Source organism: Sapajus apella, unplaced genomic scaffold (genome assembly GCF_009761245.1).
Source record: "Sapajus apella isolate SASKATOON/1434 unplaced genomic scaffold, GSC_monkey_1.0 scaffold125, whole genome shotgun sequence".
NCBI lineage: Eukaryota > Metazoa > Chordata > Mammalia > Primates > Cebidae > Sapajus > Sapajus apella.
The window spans coordinates 4,386,223-4,407,089 of NW_022437065.1; the positions used below are offsets into that span (position 1 = coordinate 4,386,223).

Below are 20,867 nucleotides of genomic sequence, written 5' to 3' on the forward strand. Positions count from 1 at the left end.
CAAAAAAATAAGTTTAAAAAAAAAAAAAAAGAAAGAAATAGCTTCACTCAAGTCTTATCTAAATAAATAATACAGTGAAAAATTCCAAGGTTTTATAAACACATTATTTATTTGGAATTATCTGGCTCATGTTATTGGGGAGAAGCAATATTCATTGACTCTTTATTTTTTAGAGCAGATGTTACTTATAAAAATGCTTAAATATTTGAATTAGACTATTAAAGTAAAAAGCTATGTCATTATATGCCCATCTTCATCACATTGTGCATATTTTCTTCTGTATTTAATATAAATAATGTTATTAGTGACAAACAGTACCTGGCAGTTAATTTTTTTGTGAAATAAATGAATGAATAATAAGTGATTGTAATAGTATCTCAGTTAAGAGATTGGTCTCTGAAGTTATACTTCTTGGGTTCAATCTTGGTTCTACTTTTTATTTAGCTGAACAATCTTAGGCAAATTACTTATCCTATTTATGTGTTAATTTCTTCATTTGTAGAGCAGAAAATACTATCTTATTCATAGATCCTGTTACTACTGTGAGTAGATATTGCTTAGCACTTGCTGTCTGCTAAGCATTCTGCTTATATGCTTTACATGTTTTATTTTAATCACTACAACTCTAAAGTATACTAATTTACTGATAAAAATATTGAAGTGGGCCGGGTGCAGTGGCTCAGGCCTGTAATCCCAGCGCTCTGGGAGGTCGAGGTGGGCAGATCACCTGAGGTCAGGAGTTTGAGACCAGCCTGGCCAACATGGCGAAACCCCTCTTCTACTAAAAATACAAAAATTAGGTGGGCGTGGTGGTGTGTGCCAACTATTCAGGAGGCTGAGGCAGGAGAATCGCTTGAACTCAGGAGGTGGAGGTTGCAGTGAGCCAAGATCACACCACTGCACTCCAACCTGGGTGACAGAGCAAGACCCCACCTCAAAAAAAAAAAAAAAAAAGAAAAAAAAAAAGAAAATAATGAAGTGCATAGTTAAGTAAATCACACTCTGATTTTTTCCACTATCTAAATAAATCTTTAAAGATAATCATTTCTTAACGGTCATTTCTTTCTTCTATGTAATCTTGTAAGTAGACAAATATAAGATGGTGACTATATTCTGGATTAAGTACATATATTATGATTTTAAAAAGCATGTTCTATCTGCCCAAAGAGATCATAATCATTTTTGGAGCTATAAACTTCTTGTCTATTTCTACTTCCATGGTACCTGTATTCCCTTCTCAGATAACCAAACAAAAACAGCTGACTAAAATCAACCGTTAATAGTAACTTGCCACTTTGTTAGAGACTCATTTTTTCTCCACATAGTAGTAATTCCTTCAGTGTCCAATAAGAAGTTTAAAGTAAATTCATGTAATCCTTCCAAGGCTTTAATCTCATAGTGTGTTTTGTTCCTGAGTTAGAACTGTAAAATCAACTCACAGTACATTGCCTAAGAGCCATGTGTTCAAAAATCACTAGAGGTTATTCCGAAAACAAAACAAAACAAAACAAAACAAAACAAAACAAAACAAAACAAAACAAAACAAAACAAAAAAACCCAGTAAATTTTTTTCCCCTTTTCTACTTCAATGCTTAACTGAGAGATGAAATGTTCAGAGAAAAGTCTGAACACATCCTTGCTTCAAATATTTACAATGTATATCAATTTGTTTATAGTAACAATTGGATTTTTGGCTCATTAATGCGCAGAGACAAAGGAGACTTGGGAAGTTGAGGTGACCTCCCTGAACGCTAGCTGTAAATGGAAGTGTCCAATCTAGTGACTTTCTACACATGCAAATCACACAGTAACTCAAAGTCCATCAGGAAGAGTTCCTGAGACACACAGATTTCTCCACAGTTACAAAAGTAGTTTTATTCTTTTTATTTTTTGTGATGGGGTCTTACTCTGTCACCCAAGCTAAAGTGCAGTGGCGAGATCTGGCTTACTGCAACCTCCCCCTCTCCCTCCGGGGTCGAGTAATTCTCCCACCTCAGCCTCCTGAATAGCTGGGACCACAGACACCCACCACCATGCTCCACTAATTTTTGTTATTTTTGGTAGAGACAGGGTTTTGCCATGTTACCCAGGCTGGTCTTGAACACCTGGGCTCAAGCAATCTGCCCATCTTGGCCTCCCAAAGTGTTCAGATTACAGGCATAAGACATTGCAGCCAGTCTAAGTAGTTTTATTCTTACGTGAATTTTGAGACCAAAACTCATCAGACTAAGATAGTAATGTTTGTTTAACATAAGCTCTACTGTATTTAATAATCTCACTGGACTTAGGAGTTTTAAAAAATATAACTTCTGGCCAGGTACAGTGGTTCACGCCTGTAATCCCAGCACTTTGGGGGGCTGAAGTGAGGAGATCACTTGAGCCCAGGTATTTGAGACCAGCCTGATCAACATAGCGAGACCATGTCTCTACAAAACATAGAAAAATTAGCCGGACATGGTGGCACATGCCTCTAGGCCTAGTTACTTGGGAGGCTGCGGGAGGATCTCTTGAGCCCAGGAGATTGAGGCCGAAGTGAGCCATGATTGTGCCACTGCATTCCTACCTGGGTGACAAAGCAAGACCCTGTTTCAAAACAAACAAACAAAAAAACCCAAATATATAACCTCTAAAAATAATTATTTAAAAATCACTTAACAGATCTACCAGAACTTTAAACAAAAAATATTTCTAGAGTTTCTTACGTTTAAAAAGGCAGGAAAAGAGACACACAATTTCTCTTTAAGTTACTCATTCTGATAAACTCACACTGTAACTTCATATACTGAAGAATGAACTACGTACTCAGCTCACTATCATCATGGATATCTTTATACCATAGATGCTTTCCTAAACAGTTGATTTTAAATCATGTTGATTTTTTTGTATAATTGAAGAATTGGCTATTTAATAGCATAGTAAATATTTTATTTAAAATACCACTGTTTTTGGAGACAGAGTCTGTCTCTGCTGCCCAGGATGGAGTACAGTGGTGATCATAGCTCATTGCAGGCTCAAACTCTTGGGCTCAGGTGATCTCACCACCTCAGCCTCCTGAGTAGCTAGGACTACAGGTGTATGCCACCATGCCTGGCTAATTTTTATATTTTTTTGGTACAGATGTGCTCTTGCTATGTTGCCCAGGCTAGTCTTGAACTCCTGGGCTCAAGTGATTCTCCTGCTTCAGCCTCCCAAAGTGCTGAGATTATAGGTGCAAGCCACTGTGCTTGGCCTTAAAATCACCTTCAAAACTTACCCTATTTTAAAGTTTGGATTTCAAAAAGAACAGTGTTTTCAGTGTGTCTGTGTGAGTTAAAGTCAAACACAAATTTGGGGTTTCAGAAATCTCAAATTTTGACTCAAAGGCCAAAAAGATTGTATCTTAAACTTTAGAAAACAGGCATATACACACTCTCATAAAGGCAGCTTTCAAACTATAATCAGGAACATAAACCATTAAGACTAGACAAACAAAATTTAGGATAAACAACTTAACAGGGATCATGAGGTCAGGAGTTCGAGATCAGCCTGGCCAACATGGTAAAACCCCATCTCTACTAAAAAAAAAAATACAAAAAATTAGCCAGGCGTGGTGGCAGGCACCTGTAACCCCAGCTACTTGGGAGGCCGAGGCAGGAGCATCACTTGAACCTGGGAGGTGGAGGTTGCAATGAGCTAAGACCATGCCACTGCACTCCAGCCTGGGCAACAGAGCGAGACTCCATCTCAAAAAAAAAAAAAGAGATAGGGTTTTACTTTGTTGCTCAGGCTGGGAAACTTAAAACCAAGGAGTTAATTTCTTTTTTTTTTGGAGGAGTAGGCTGGGCACAGAGAAGCATGGTTGTTAGAAACAAAAGATAAATTTATAATGATCATGTAATCCATGAGATTTTCCTAAGTACAATTATTAAAACGCCACATTCAAACTGAATGTGCACATTATATTCAAAAATCTTACAAAAGAAATGCAGAAGATTAACCAGTGTTTATATAATATAAAGAATAAATATATTTTTGTTTTAATGAGAATTTAAATTTCTTTATACAACATGATAAACTTTGGGCAATTGTGGTAGCAGATCTAAAAGAAACATGAGTAATGGAGAACAAGAGCCGACAGAATATTTTAAGAAATCCATAATGCCATGCTAACCAGTGTTCTGTGATGAACACAAATTTATCATAAAGTCTGGCCCTAAACAGGTAAAAGGAGAACTGAGACCAGAAGGGAGCCACAAAACAGCCAGGCGTGTTCACACTGGCTAGCAAGGAAAACCATTTAAAGGAAGCACACTCAGAAACACTCTTTCCTCAGGCTGAGTGTCTGTGTGACTGGGGTTTGCATAGTTCTGAGAACTAAAAACAGCAGCCAGACCTTCTGGGCACAGGAACTGTTCAGAATAGAAAGTGATTGTGTATAGCAATTTGCATTCTCAGAGAAACTGTTTCACTTCAACTTCAGTTCTTCGAATTATACATGAGTAGGTCAGAGTGACAGAAAGGTCTAAAACTGAATCTCCCCACACCTTCATGATGTAAGGCTGTCTGCAGGAGTTAGGAGAGAGGAGAAAATTCCACAAATTCTCTGCTTAGTAGAGCCCATGAAAGAAGGCAAGGAGCCAGGAGTTGCATTTACCTTGATAACTGTGCTATTTCTTTCTAAAGTACTTTAAATTTAGGGGTGAGAGGAAGAAAAAAAAAATACTGGAAACATAATGAAAGTTTTCACATTCTTTCACAAGAAAGATAATTAAAGGGAAGAAGATGACAGAAAAAAATAGAAATTTGTATGCATGCCTTAATTAATACCTGCAGGGAGTCAAATCTTGAGAATTATAACAGTCTATTATGATAGTGGGCCTTAACCAGGGACAATTTTTGTGCCCTAGGGGACATCTAGCAATGTTTGGAGACATTTTTGATTGTCACAACTGGGGGGAGATGCTATTGGCATCTAGTGGGTGAAGGATACTTAGGTAGGTGCATCCTACAATTCCCAGGACAGCATCCCACAGCAAGGAATATAGCCTGAAATGTCACTAAGTTTGGCTGTGGGGAAGAGCCTCTACTATGTTCACACATTTCTCAAATTTAAAGGATTATACAATTGCTTTTTATGCAATTTCATGTGAAACTGCTTCTATAGAGCAAGCAGTTCCCAAAAATAGGTCACACGGTACCATATACTCAAATCTAACCAAGCAATCCTTTCAAGACTCAGTTACAATAATTACAAAAGGAAATGTCTACCAAGTAAAGAAAAAAGTATTAATAAATATAATAATAGGATCCTTGGGAAATGTAATGCTTTTGGATCATATGCTAAGAAGAGAGAGAGAGGGAGAGAGAGAGAGAGAGAGAGAGAGAGAATGAGAATATTCTTTTTTTTTTTTTGAGACGAAGTCTTGCTCTGTCGCCCAGGCTGGAGTGCAGTGGTGTGATCTTGGCTCATTGCAACCTCTGCCTCCTGGGTTCAATTGATTCTTCTGCCTCAGCCTCCTGAGTAGCTGGGACCATAGGCGCACACCACCATGCCCAGCTAATTTTTGTACTTTTAGTAGAGACGGGGTTTCACCGTATTGGCCAGACTGGTCTCGAACTCCTGACCCTGTGATCAGCCCGCCTCAGCCTCCCAAAGTGCTGGGATTACAGGTGTGAGCCACTGCGCCTGGCCTGAGAATATTCTTGACTAGATGAAACAGATGATCAAATAAAATTTTTCTTAGAGAAATAAAATATTGCAATGCTCTTCTATTTTCTTTACTAAATATAAGGAAAGAAAATTTAGACAAAAACTTTAACTGCAGAAACAAATCTACATACAAACCAAATCTACATACAGATAAATCATAGAATATATATCTGAATGCAAAGAAAAGCTCATAGATTGCTTTATTGGCAAAAATACTAACAAATCAAACCAAGTGAAAATTTACATTATTAGTTTATTGTTCTTAAAGTTTAACAATGACCACTATGTTGGAATACCCGTATAAGAAGGTCTTGAATAAAACTAAGTTTTACCTAGGTTACCAAAGTTACATTAGGAAATCCTATTGACATAATCTTCAAAATATAACAGGAATCTAACTAATTGTTTATTTTTTTTACTACCTTTACTACCTCTGGCCTGAGCCAGGCAGGATCATCTCCTCTCTCCTTTTTACTCTCCCCTTTGCATATTTTGCCTCAGCCACACTGGCCTCCTTGCTATTTCTCAAGCCGGCTACTTGTGATCCTGTCTTTCTGTCTTTGCACTGGCTATTCCTTTTACCCAGAATGCTCTTCCCTCAGCTATCAGATTACCCTACTTCCTCTTTTCCAAGTCCTTGCTCAGATATCATCATCTCAATGTGGCCTGCTTGACCACCGTGTTTATAAAAGTCAGCCCTTCTCTGGACACTCCCTAACCTTCTGACCATTCTAGTTTTTTCTGTGATACTTTTCACCTTCTAGCCTACTATGTAGTTCATTTCTGTTTACTGAGTATTGTCTCCCTGAACTAGAGTGTCAGCTCCATGAGGGCAGTGAATTTTGTCTTTTTTTTTTTTTTTCACTGAGGTAGCTCCAGTTCCACAGTGCCTGCCACACGGTAGACACTCAGTAAATATCTTTTGGATGAATGTTTTAAGAAAAATACACCAAAATTAAAAATTCTCAATTAACCAAATGTGAGTATTCTAATTATCCATGTAAAAATGTATAGATTTCAGCTTCTGAAATATAAAGAATATCAAGACTGGGCGTGGTGGCTCACGCCTATAATCCCAGCACTTTGGGAGGCCAAGGTAGAAAGACTGCTTAAGCCCAGGAGTTGGAGACCAGCCTGGGCAACAGGGTGAAACCTCATCTCTACAAAAAAATACAAAAAAAATTTAGCCGGGTGTGGTGGTACATGCTTGTAGTCCTAGCAATTCTGGAGGCTGAGGCATGAGAATTGATTGAGCCCAGGAGGTGAAGCTTGCAGTGAGCCGAGATCGTGCCACTGCACTCCAGCCTAGGCGACAGACTGACAACCTGTCTCAAAAAGAAGAAGAAGAAGAAAAAAAGAATATCAACATTAATGTGTGTTATGTTGAGTGTGCCTCCCAAGTGAACAATGGCATTTTTTGGGGTGGTTTCTTCTTACTAATTTGCAATTTGAGAATCACTTCTTTTTCATTCCTTGGCATGTTTCTAGATGCTTCCTCTAAATTATTTACCATATACTTCAGAAATAATAAACTAATCTAATATACTCCAATGTAAGACTACTTTTGGGCCTTTGCACAAACTGTTCCTTCTGCCTGAAATGTCTTTTGTCTCCATATAACTACTGCATGATTCAAGACAAAGCTCCAATGTGACCTCCCTCAGGAAATTTCTCTGACCTTGTCTTTTAATGATACTCATCACCTTCTACCTTGCACAATAATTATCTGTCTGTCTAAAGGTAGCCACCAACAAGTTCTCCCATCCTTGTATATATATGGCACTCTGCCAATCAAAATATGAATCTATGTTTCCTTCCCTTGAACTAAGACTAGCCTTGTGACCTTTTTGTGAGGTATGTTTCAACTAATGAAATGCATAAGATGTGCCACAGAGTCAATTTGCTTCAGGAGGCCTAGCACCTTCCATATTTGCTCTTTTGGAGCCCTAAGACACTGTCTTGCTGGAGACGGGGCCATGTGGAAAGAGGGAAAATTTTGAATGAGAGACCACAAAGAGCACCCAGACAGCTCCCAGGCGTTCTAGTCAGCTCAGTTAAGATGCCAGAAAAGTGAGTGAAGCCTATGTGGAAACTAGCCATGCTACCTCACCAACATCCTGTGAAACAGAATTGAGCAGTCCCTATCAAGCTCTGCCTAAACTGCAGAATTGTGAGCAAGTAAATGGCAGTTATTGATTGAAGTCACTATATTTTGGCATGTGTTGATCTGCTGCAGTAGATAAGAGATACCGAGCCTTAATTCCCTACTGAGACCATAATACTTTTAGGGCTCCAAGCACATAATCTATATAAAGTAAGCACTCAAATATTTGTTAAATAAATAAATCAGAAGGTAAATTAAAAGGTGAGGTCAAATTATCTACTTTTGGATATTATTTAGTTTTAGGTTGTCATTAATCAAATACCATTGCTAATCAAAAGCTGATTGTATTATTGAAAGAATTAGGCCAGGTGTGGTGGCTCATGTCTGTAATTTCAGCCCTTTGGGAGGCTGAGGTGGGAGGATCACCTGAGGTCAGGTGTTCAAGACCAGCCTGGCCAACATGGCGAAACCTTGTTTATACTAAAAATACAAAAATTAGCCGGCTGTGGTGGTGCACGCCTGTAATCCCAGCTACTCTGGAGGCTGAGGCAGGAGAATCACTTGAACCCAGGAGGCAGAGGTTGCAGTGAACCGAGATCGCACCATTGCACTCCAGCCTGGGTGACACAGCAAGACTCTGCCTCAAAAAAAAAAAAAGAAAGTATTACAGTAGAGTATGTTGTCAAACATTATTATATAATGTTGATATAATTATCTTTCGTGGACAATTCATTCAAAATAAAATTGCCTCTTGTGCAAAAGAGCTCTTAACAATGCTATTACATAAACACATTTTAGGTTTTTAAATTATCATTATTTCTTGTATATATTTTAGAATATATACAAAGAGATATTTTACTCTCTATGAGCTTTCTTACATTAATTAATGCAAAATAACTGCACAGCAAGCTACTATAGTTGACAATTTCCCATTCCACACTTTTATTTCTCTTTGGATAACTGAAGAATACTTTTTTATAAAGGGGAACCCATTGAAATGCTCGGTGTTGAGTTTTGATAATAACAATACCATTTTCTTAACATATCTGAAAAGGATGAGTGAGATATTTTACAACGAATTTGCACTAACGTGTATTTCGTACAATTCTCCAGTGATTTTCATTTGGTATTAAAACATTCTACCAGATGGTTTTGGAATTTCTCATGCTTTCCCTCAGCTTTTAATTACAAGGATTTCTGTGACAATTTCCCAAACATTATAGAAACTTTAAACTCTACTTAATTTTCTTAACCATTTGAAATATTAAATACATTGAAGAAGCCAGGCCTTTAATAATATATCTTGAGGGAAGGAACACTATGTCTGTGCACGCTGGAGGTTAGAGAAAGGCCAGTGACAAAATATCAGAGCTTAAAAGTGTAGCCCAGGGCCAAAGGGATCTCAGAGGCTCCCTAGTGATTCTGGGCCTTGGGAGAAGCTAGGGATCAGGAGGAAAGCCCACTGGTCTCCTTTCTTGCCTCCTTCTATGTTTTGGCTTGACACCGTTAAAGAGCCAGGAACTGAGAGTCCTCATTAACTCGAGAATGGGATCAAATAGGCAGAAAGACTGAATAATGATAATATGGGTATTCCAAGCATACAAATCGTATTATGTGTATAATTATGATTTCATACTATATTTAAAAAGTATCTGCTGACTATTCTGCATTGCAATATTACGAAAATATGTGTATGATTAACTTTTACTATTTAAACCAAATTCTAATTTTCCCTCCAATTAACTCAGTATAGATATTGTTTGGTTTTTCCTATTTATTGGATTTTCCATTTCTCTCAGACACACAATGGCAAAAAAGAAATAATACAATTTTAGATTGCATGAACACTTTAGTAAAAATAAATTGAAATTATAGTGTTCCTAGTAAGAATCAGTACAGTGACTTCCCAAATAAAAAGCAATTATATACATTTTTACTTATAAGTAAATTGAGATGTTCTTTATGACAAGAGAAAAGAAGAATTCTTGATTATCATTGTTATATCAGTTTTCCTTCACAAACATTAAAGTTAGTGATAAAAAATGACTTACCTTCACATCCCTGTGAATTATGTTATTGTCATGACAGTAGCGTAGAGCTTCCAGTATCTGTCTCATGTAATGGCTGTAAAAAACAAAAGAAATCTAAAAACTGTAAACGATTTTTATTTTAAAACTTAATACAGTATACAGTGCTCCCAGTTTATAACTCCCACTCTCAGCTGTCCATGGACACTTTTCATTTGAGCAGACAAGATTAGTGTAAAGTGAGGCTTCGCAGGATGCGGTGGCTCACACCTGTAATCCTAGCACTTTGGGAGGCCGAGGTGGGTGGATCGCCTGAGGTCAGGAGTTCAAGACCAGCCTGGCCATCATGGTGAAACCCCATCTTTAAAATAAAAAAATAAAAAATAAAAAAGTGAGGCCTCATAATGAAAATGTTGGCAGACTGAAAAGTTTATGGGCTTCATGAAGAAATAGTTTGCTCTATATTTTCTAAGCTATCTAAGTCAAAAGAATTACACACAATTTATAAGTGAAATTGCTTTGCAAACTAAAAATTCAAGCTTAAAACATGACATTTTTTTCCCCCTAATCCTCAGGTAATTCTACTTAGTTAAACTGGACTGCTATTAAGGAAATTGCCCAGCGCTGCCCCAAGGATTCAGACTCACACTGTGGTAGCCTTTGATCTGCCAACAAATAATAAGATGCTCTCCATCTTACTTCCATTTAGCTCTGAGGACAAAAGAGGGAAGAACCTCCTTTATTGGACAATTTCTTCCTGTAACATAATCAAGTTTTAGTTGGGGCTCCCTTGAACAAAGTGCAGTTAGTTCTAGGCCCATGTCCTAGGAAGCCTGACTCCTTACTTGGCCAGCTGAGGCTCCCTCAGGGAGCACAGGTGAAGAACAAAGAAGAAATCAGCATTTTAAAGAATGAACAGGCATTAAAAAATGGTAATGGGATCAACTAGCAACTACATGTGACAAGAGTAGTTGATTCAGTAAGACTTTAGAACCTCCTTCTCCTGTTTCTGAAGTTCTTCTATAATCGCCATTTCTCTTTCTTTATGTTTCATTTCTGTATTTTATTCCTTCCATATTTGTCTTTCTCCTTTCTTCCTATTATCCCCTTCTTTTCTCATTTTCCCCTTCCTTCCCAACCAGCATGACAGAAATGCAATAGACAACATTATTCATTGTATAATATTTATAGAATTTTGTTTTGTTTCCAGATCTTATATTTCTGATACAAATGATCTTGAACATGTGTATATGACTCAGGACAAAGAAAAAGTTCCCTATTCTGGCTTTACAATTAAAAGATATTTCTATCAAGTTCCTTCTTTGGCATGATACCATCTAATTAAGCTCACAGGAATATTCCTCTAGTTAGCATATGCATTATTTCACATATTACAACTGACTGGAAGGGTTCCATTTTAAAAATGACAGGTAGGAGGAAAACAAAAACAAAAACAAAAACAAACCCAAGCCTTGTTCCTGTACTAATCACAGGCTCCTTACAACTGGGCTTTAGGTGAGAGCTAGGCTCATGTAATCATTAGTTCTGATGTTTAATTTCTCTTACTTTGCAAATGCGAATGTAAGGGGTTGCAAATATACTCTTTGCCTGGGCCATTGCAGCCTGTAATTAAGTTTTGTTTATTTTTTATTTTTATTTTTTGAGACAGAGTTTTGCTCTTGTCCCCCAGCTGGAGTGCAGTAGTGCAATCTTGGCTCACTGCGACCTCTGCCTCCTGGGTTCAAGTGATTCTCCTGTTTCAGCCTCCCAACTAGCTGGGATTATGGGCATGAGCCACCATACCCAGCTAGTTTTTGTATTTTTAGTAGAGACAGGGTTTCACCATGTGGGCCAGGCTGGTCTTGAACTCCTGACCTCAAGTGATCCGGCCGCCTCAGCCTCCCAAAGTGTTGGGATTACAGGCATGAGCCACCGTGCCCAACCATAAGTTTTGTTTGTTCGTTTATTTATTTATTTATTTTGAGATGGAATCTCACTCTGTCACCCAGGCTGGAGTTTAGTGGCATGATCTCTGCTCACTGCAATCTCCGCCTCCTGGGTTCAAGTGATTCTACTGCCTCAGTCTCCTGAGTAGCTGGGATTACAGGCGGGTACCACCATGCCTGGCTAATTTTTGTATTTTTAGTAGAGACGGGCTTTTACCATGTTGGTCAGGCTGTTCTTGAACTCCTGACCTCGTGATCTGCCTGCCTCGGCCTCCCAAAGTGCTGGGATTACAGGTGTGAGCCACTGCGCCCACCAGTTTTGTTTAAATGAGGGGTTGTTAACTTGGTGTTGTGGCCCATTACTGGTTCAAATCAGGTTTTGGAGATCTGTAACCCCTTGAAATGGCTAAGAGACTACACCTGTCAAAGTGCTTTGTAAACTCTAAACCATGCTACAAAGGTTAATTTATTATTATTACAATATTATTATTGTTAAGTTCAGTCAAAGATTTAGGAACAGCTTATTTGTCCATCTAGATGTCAACATGAAAATAACGGGTAAATTTAAATTAGTTAAAGTGGACATAACTTGTACCTACAGAATGAACTATTTTGGATACAAAGCACTGAGACAGCCACCTGAATTATCTTTAACCTAAAGAAAATTCCTATTTCAGTCTCATCACACAAAACACAACTCAGTGAATGAGGATTTTTTTCATTTGCATATGAGAACACTCAATTACTTGACCCAAATGTATGAACACAGCAGAATCTTTGGGGTGTGTGTGGAGACTGAACTGTTTTGCTCTCCAAGTTATAACAGACATGAACTATCTTTCTCCACCCTCCCAGTCATGATCCCGGGAGGCAATGCATGTCAAAGTGTGCAAGCAGAATAAAACAAGAACTAAAATCTGCCCACATGTTCTAGAGAGTTGCTGACTAAACTTTTAATCAAAAAGCTTCACTTCATGAAGCATCATAGGAACCTGTGCTTTCAGAGGAACTCAGCAATATATTTGTTTATCTTTGCTAAGGATGAGGAAGATGATAGCTCCATGGAAGGAAAGAACTGTCAAGCAATGCATTTACTTTCTTTGGAAGGAGGCATTTCAAGGGTGGGGTGTGGCAGAAGAGAGATGATTCAGTCTGCTTTCCTTGTCAATGCAGGTGAAAAGCCTAATGCTATTTGCTAGGCAGAAGAGACCTTATCTCTGAAATGCCCTTAACAGGGTATCTCTGGCTAAGGATTACCTATGGTAAGTAGAACCTGGGATCTTTGAGGCACAGATGGCTTCCTGGAGAATGTCATGAAGCTATCCTAATCTTTGGGGTACAAAATGAAGATATTTGCAATGCTCCCCTCTGTGTGTGGAATCCCACAAACCTCACGTATAAACCTCATCTATTCTGGGCCAGAGGTGCATTTCTGAGGCAGTAAGAAGTGACATGGGGAGCTGCCCTTGCCTTCTCTCTGCTTCACTTGAGCCTTTTGATTGCCTGATCCTTGAAATTATTTAGTAAAGCTTGGTACTAGTTAAGAAGATCTCTGAGAGTTTCATTTGATAATCTGATCTTGTATGTTAGCCCACTCCACAACTCATCAACTCTGAAAGGATGGAGGTAATCACTAATTATGTTGCACTAAGGACTGAACACAGTTTTATTTTATGCCATGCTTTGCTGCTCCTCTTGAAGCTCAGCCAGTTGGAGAAAAACAACATTATCAATCTGATTACTTGGTGTCTCTGAGTCTTCTTGCAGCTGGTCTCACTAGACTACTGATACAAGCTGAATTTCCTTATAATAAATTTCAGAATCAGAGAGGATGAAGGAAGATTAGAAGTCATCCGGTCAAACACTAAACCAATGGAAGAATCTACACACCCTTGTTACATGGTCATTGATCCTTTGCAATAGGAAACACACATAATAAAACTTTTTGAGTCCCCTCCTACTTTTTTTTTACTGTTCAGGTGAAAAGTCTTTAAGAAATTATCTTCAAACCTCTCTCTTTGCAATGTCACCTATTGCTGCGCCTCTTCTCTGGTCTACTCTGGAAAGTTCCTTTCACCATTTTAACAGCTTATACAGGTGGATTTAAAAATCAATAGGCTTTCATTTTGATGTGTATAAACATCTTTTCTATAAATCTCAAGATTAGGAAAGACCACAAGTAATTTCACTGTATGACATCATCTCTTCACACTACCATCCTGCCTATCCTGACATGTAGCCCAGTGGCAGAGATAGGTGTGAAGTTAAGAAAAAGCAATAAAGATGACTGGGGACCAGAGTAAAAGTGGTACTGGTTTCACATCAATCCTGTTAGCATACCTGCCATGTATCCTAGTATTATTGTCGTTGAAAAAAGAAAAAATCCTCTTCTTCCATTGACTCTCACTAGCATTGACTATTTTTGGTACAAAAGAATGCTTTAAAATTATGAAGGACAAGGAGGAATAAAAATTTAAAACTGTAATAAAAACTCAAAACAACAGAAGATGGGATTAAAAAAACCTAGAATGTGCTTTAGAGAACAAGGCACAAAAGAAAAGAGGCTATTTAGCCTCAATTCTACCATGTATACAACAGGAGCCTAAAGAACACACATAAACTTTCATTGGCTTCTTCATCCTAGCCCCAGCAGTACAAAAAAACAGTGACCACACATTGAGCATATTCTTTACTTAGTGCTATAGCCATGGTTGCTCCATCCCTGAGACTAGGTCCCTTGCTCTTCAGCCAGGAGGAGTCAGGGCAATCAATTTGAAGACATTCAAGTCATGCTAAGCTCAAAGCTCTATTAAGGTAGTCTCCAAGTTGTTTCCAGCTATGTCTGTCTAAGATGCCATAATTACAAGATAAATTATAAGAGGGAGTAAATCATTTAATATAACTTTTTCAAATGACAGAAAGTTTTCATAAATGCTAGGCTGGGAACAGTGGCTCATGCCTGTAATACGAGCACTTTGGGAGGTTAGGCAGGCGGATCACTGGAGGTCAGGAGTTCGAGACCAGCTGGCCAACATGGTGAAACCCCGTCTCTATTAAAAGAAATACAAAAATTAGCAGGGTGTGGTGGTGCATGCCTGCAATCCCAGTTGGGAGGCTGAAGCAGGAGAATCATTTGAACCTGGGAGGCGGAGGTTGCAGTGAGCCAAGATCAGGCCACTGCACTCCAGCCTGGGCAACAGAGTGAGACTCTGTCTCAAAAAAAAAAATCCTAATATGTTTGTGGGTTTAAACCCTTCAACATATTATGGCTGGTGACGGAGGAGGGATGCTGTATTCCACGTATTTAAAAGGCAACCCACAGGAGTGAGTAATTATGGTATGATTGAATATAACCAAAACAGAAGCTGTGTTGCTCTAAATTTATAAGCAAGTGGCCCAGCACATGCGTGGCTCCTGTGATTTCTCATATTTACTGATTTTGAGTCATTAAGTCTTTACAACAACTTCTCCACTTAGAACAACAGTTGCCATTTGATTGGTAGGTCTCACACGGGCCTGAAGCAAATATATTCTTTAACATGGTGCTCTTATTTCCCTTCCTTTTACTGTTCTGTACTTTTCCTTAGATTAACTGTGACATAATTTGATATCACTAAAAGGCAAAATGAAAAACTGAGGCAGATTTGCAAAAACAAAAATAAAACCCCAGTAGAATTCTATGTGGTTCCTGAGCTATCAGATCCCCCCTTCTTGTACAAAAATCATCAGAAATGGGAAAGATAGCAGTACTGAAAGTGTAAACCCATGTTAAAAACCCATGTTAATGGAAAACTCATTGTTCAGTATTTTGCATTTCCAGTCGGTTCTACTAACACATACTAAAACAGAGACGTTCCTTGTAGAAAAGAGCAGCAGCATGCTCTTCATCAGTTTATCATGTGATATCTTTGTCATTTTCTTTTTTTACTTTCACCTTAACCTCTCAGGATTAGATATACACTACATACCTGGCTACAGCTTCACTGTACACAAAACCAGCGTCAGCTCGCTTTACGATTTCAAAACACAGATCTGCTCCATCCATACTGTAGAGAAATGTAAAAAAGAACATAAGAAAAGAGAAAATTCCAGGAAGACAACACTGAAAGTAAATACATTGTAATTAAGTTATTAGTTGATTTACTGCTAAGGATTATGTTAAATCTTCTTTCTTTCAATGAAATATAGACATAAATTATGAAGGGCATAATAGTCATCTTAACATTGAAAATCTGCAGGGAAAGAAACAGGAAGAGCAGGCTAACAGTAATATCAAATAACAGGAGTATATAAAATTGATTATAAATTTTCTTTAGGTTTTCATAAAAAAAGCATCAGAAAACAGCAATGCTAGAGTTGTGGGCATATTTTTAAGTCAAATTCCAAAGATATTCAGCTATGTGGAATACAAGGATTAAAAAAAATCTTGCTATTGTTACCACTTAATGGAAAATTCAGGCTATATACTGTGGAAGGAACAAACAATTTATTTTTGTTTACATTTCCATTCCCAAAGTTAATTGCTACAAACATTGTAACACGTAGATGTGTTGGTAACACAATGTCATCATATTTTCATAGAACTTACAGTGGTTTTCTATTTCTCACCAGATAAGTAAGGCCTCTTGTTGTCTTGGTCACACCTTGCCTCTTCTACCTATCCTGTCCTGTCCACTGATGTTTCAAGAAAATCTTCCTCTCTAGGCAGAATGGTCTTAATAGCACTCCCTGAGTATACCATTTTCTTTTTTACTTTTGTATATATTGCTTTTCATTTTCGAAACCTACCTTAATTCAAGGTTTCATTCCAATCCTACCTTCCCTGGAAGCCCCCTCAATGATTAACAGCCATATTAATGCCTTCCTTTGCTTTTAATTCCATAACAACCCTATAGAGTCCATAACATTTAGCACTTACATACAAACACCTCCCCCTCCCCACTGCATATACCTGTATATGTATACATGAATTTTGCCAGATTATACATATAATGAAACTCTTCAGATATTAATAGCTAACATTTTCATAATTCTTTAAGGCTTATATTTTCAAATCCAGTGTTTCATTCATTCATTCATTAGCTCAGTTTTCAACATACCTACTGCAGGTATTATACTGAGGAAATAGAAACTTCTGGAAGGGAAAGTAAAGGAACTAACATTCTTCCTATTCATGAGGCATCACGGGAAGCAGTCCTTGTTATGCCTCCCTTCATACCTACAACCATCCCATGAGGTCACCATCATTTTCAAATAATTTGTCTAAGCAAGTGGACAAGTATGTGATAGGGACAGGATCCAAATCCCTGTCTAGCTATGTCCTGTGCTCTTCCCATTGATTACAGCTGTACCTACTGGATGTGCAAGGAACAAATGTACATCTTTAAGCCCTACAACAGTTCCATGATAGTGTAAAGTCCTAAACAAGAAGAATAAATATATTTATACTTTCAATATATCCTTACCCAATACCCAACAGAAGAACTGAGCACACTGTAGATAATTAATGAACACCTGATTCTATTATTTGGATCTTAGTGTGGTTTTATATAAATGAATGAAAATACTTTCATATTTATACAAGCTCTAAAAACTTTACCAAGTTTCTATTTCACACCTAAGGAACATTTTCCAATGTAAATAGGATTCTTCTCCAAAATAATGTCTATAGTGGCCTAGTCTACTGTAAACACTACTATAATGGCCTAGTCTGTTCCCTAGTATGGCAGCACTCATTTTCCACTATCAGAAGTAAAGCCTGGATGAATGTGATCATACATCTTGATGAACAACTCTGATCACCTTTATGGTAAAATTCTTACAAGCTGAGTTGCTAGGACGGGGGTATATACAATAACACTTTTGATAAACACACAATACCAGAAACAGTTTAACAATTTATACTCCCACTACCAAGTGTGAATGTGTCCCTTGCTCCACTAGGATAATGATTATTTTTTTTCATCTTTGGCAACTAGATAAGAGGAAAAAAGTCATTCATGATTGCTTTAATTTGCATTTCCTTGATTACTAGAAAGAATGAATATTTTTCATTTCTTTTTACTGTGGGGAGAAAAGAAATGCTATTTTTAAAACTGGCTGTACTTTAAGCTGGTTAGTTGATCTGTGAGGACTAAAAAACATCTCATATTGAAGGAATTAGTTTTGCTTAGATGTTTTCCTTTGTCATTGTGATATATGAGGGTAAGCACTATTGAACTTAGATGAGAGAGGGGTTAGGAAAAGGAGAGAGCCAAACTGATTACATAATGAAGCAATAAGAATTTAGGCTCTTTATGCCATCTCTCCATGCTGCCATAATGGTGTGCATGAATGTACTGGCTGATGACTCCAGAGCATTAACAATACCAAAAAGAGTCAAACACCAGGTTCTTATTAGTTTGTGCTCCAAAGTCACTGTCCAGTTTCTAACTGTGATGATAAAGCATGGTTACATTGGTGAATTTGAAATCACTGATGATCAAAAGTTGGGAAAACTGTTGTGAACCTCAGGCAGGTTAAACAAGTGTGGAGTGATCAGCCTCAGATTTGATGTGCAACCCAAAGATCTAGAAAAATGGCAGAATTATCTGTTCCCATTTTACCAGTTTGGATTCGCTGTACTAATGACCTCAGCTGGTATCATAGACCATGAAGAAGCAAGATGAAAACATACAGGAGGGAAGATCCTGGAATTCTTTTCCTAGGGATGTAATACATACTTACAAATAAAATGCCTCAGTGGACTCTGGTGTTTCCAAAAAGAATGTGGGAGATGTTCTGAGAGCTAGAGGACTTTCTGGAGGGACCTAGAATGGATGAAGGAAAAGACAGGGTCTGGGGAGGAGGCAGCAAAGTGATGAGAGGTATAAAGCCTAAGGAGGGAATCAGTCAGTGAGAAATGTCTGGAAGTTATATACTGCCCTGTGCTATAATTATCAGCATGGATCAATCCATTTTGTCTGGTCATATCTGAAATACTAGTATTTGAAATGACAATCTCTAAACATGTGCATACACATGTGGAGGTATTTTTAGGTTCCTGCTCTCTTGTATTTACGTACCTATTCTTGCATCAAGTTCCATACCATTAAAAATACTGTAGGTCCGGATGCCATGGCTCACACCTGTAATCTCAGCACTTTGGGAGGCTGAGGTGGATGGATAGCTGGAGGCCTGGAGTTTGAGACCAGCCTGGCCAACATGGTGAAACCTCGTCTCTACTAAAAAAATTCAACAAAAAAAAAATTAGGCAGGCCTGGTGGCCTGCGCCTGTAGTCCCAGCTACTCTGGACGCTGAGGCAGGAGAATCATTTGAACCCGGGAGGCAGAAGTTGCAGTGAGCCGAGATTACACCACTGCACTCCATCCAACAGAGTGAGACTCCGTCTCAAAACGAAAACAAAAACAAAAACAAAAACATGGATGGACAAAATAAAATACTATAGTAGCGGATTTTAATATTTGGCAAAATAAATCTCATTATTCTTCACCAACACTTTTTTTTTTGAGACAGAGTCTTGCTCTGTCACCCAGGCTGGAGTGCAGTGGTACCATCTCGGCTCACTGTAACCTCTGCTTCCTGGGTTCAAGTGATTCTCCTGCCTCAGCCTCCCAAGTAGCTGGGACTACAGGTACCTGCCACGATGCCCAGCTAATTTTTGTATTTTTTTAGTAGAGACGGGGTTTCACCATGTTTGCCAGGCTGGTCTCAAACTCCTGACCTCAAGTGACTGGCCTGCCTTGGCCTCCCAAAGTGCTGGGATTACAGGCATAAGCCACTGCAACTGGCCTTCACCAACATTTTCTTATGATTTTTTTTCTTCCCAGCTGACCTTTAAAATCATCTTATCAAACTATAAAGAATTTTGATTCCGATGGTAAATTTATACATTAACTTCTAGAAATTAACTTTTTCTAATATTATCATCCATGAACATTTTTCTCTCCACTTCCTTTCATGTGTCTAAGTTATAGTTTTATGATTTTCTTTATATTGGTTTAAAATATTATTAGTTTTTTTCCCTATACATTTTATATTTTTGTTATAATAAATGGGATCTTTCAGCCATTATAAGTTTTTAAATTCAATGCCTTATAACCAGGGATATCAAACAAAATTGCGAGTGCAACTTGGCACATTCTTTGACGGGTTACTCTGAAAGAAAGGCATCACTGTGAAAATATTTTTCTATTATTAAAGCTATTTGATTATTTATAATATTAATTAATATTAAAGTAAAAGAAGCAATCCACTAACTTTAAATTTCATGATACAGAAATAAAAACTAAAAATACTGTTATTTATGCAAATTTTATTCAAAGAAATTTAAAATATACATATTCATAATACACACCATCCTGATATCCTAACCTTGAACCTTCTGAACAAAATTGATGACTCAATTCTTTGATAAACTTTATTTGATAATAATGATGATTCTACAAACTGAAAAGGCATCTTTTATTGCTTTTCTTTTTGTTTCCCTTCTTGGGGTGATTCTGGGGCTGTCAAGAACCCTCAAAGAACACATTCTGAATTTTCCTAGTTGGCTCCATTCTGAACGAATGAAAGGAGAGGGAGAAGAAACCCTTCTACAGAAGAGTATGGGGGAGGTGGACTTCTATACTGTATACAGAGAGAAATTAAGGGCAATTTAGTCTGAATTGTGAAAAGCAGTGGGATTATGAAAAGCTGTCTCTCCTTTTCATCCATCTGAATTTTTAAAATTTATAACACATTATTTATATAATTAAGAAATTATCCAAAACCAAACTCATCAAACAAAACAAATCACAGTTCTAGAGGCACAAGGTATTACTGGCTGCACACTGAAGAAGATCAGAATATGCCACTCCAAAATATGCTGCTTTGGCATCAGGATTATCTGGAGCTGAAGGCACAAAATCATGTGCTATGATTTCACAGCAATGTCAAATTGCTATAACAGTTTCTAAATGTTTACTCTCAATTTCTGTACGTATCTCATGGCAGACTGGTGACAGATTGGCACTTATCTGCAAATATCCTTGAAGAACGCTGTTGTAAAGTACAGACCAAATTTGGATTTCTCCAACCAGCATCTTTTTCTGAGGATGAC

General features: G+C 37.8%; 1 protein-coding gene across 2 annotated transcripts in view; it reads right to left on the reverse strand.

The window, feature by feature from the left end:
- Positions 1-20,867, reverse strand: part of CASK (calcium/calmodulin dependent serine protein kinase) — a 322,704-nt gene that overhangs the window by 195,075 nt on the left and 106,762 nt on the right. For both annotated transcript variants that reach the window (XM_032261683.1, XM_032261682.1), the window contains exons 3-4: positions 15,735-15,812; positions 9,845-9,917 (exon numbers count right to left, since the gene is read on the reverse strand). In XM_032261683.1, the coding sequence (XP_032117574.1) occupies positions 9,845-9,917; positions 15,735-15,812 (151 nt within the window). The remainder of the gene's footprint in view (positions 1-9,844; positions 9,918-15,734; positions 15,813-20,867) is intronic.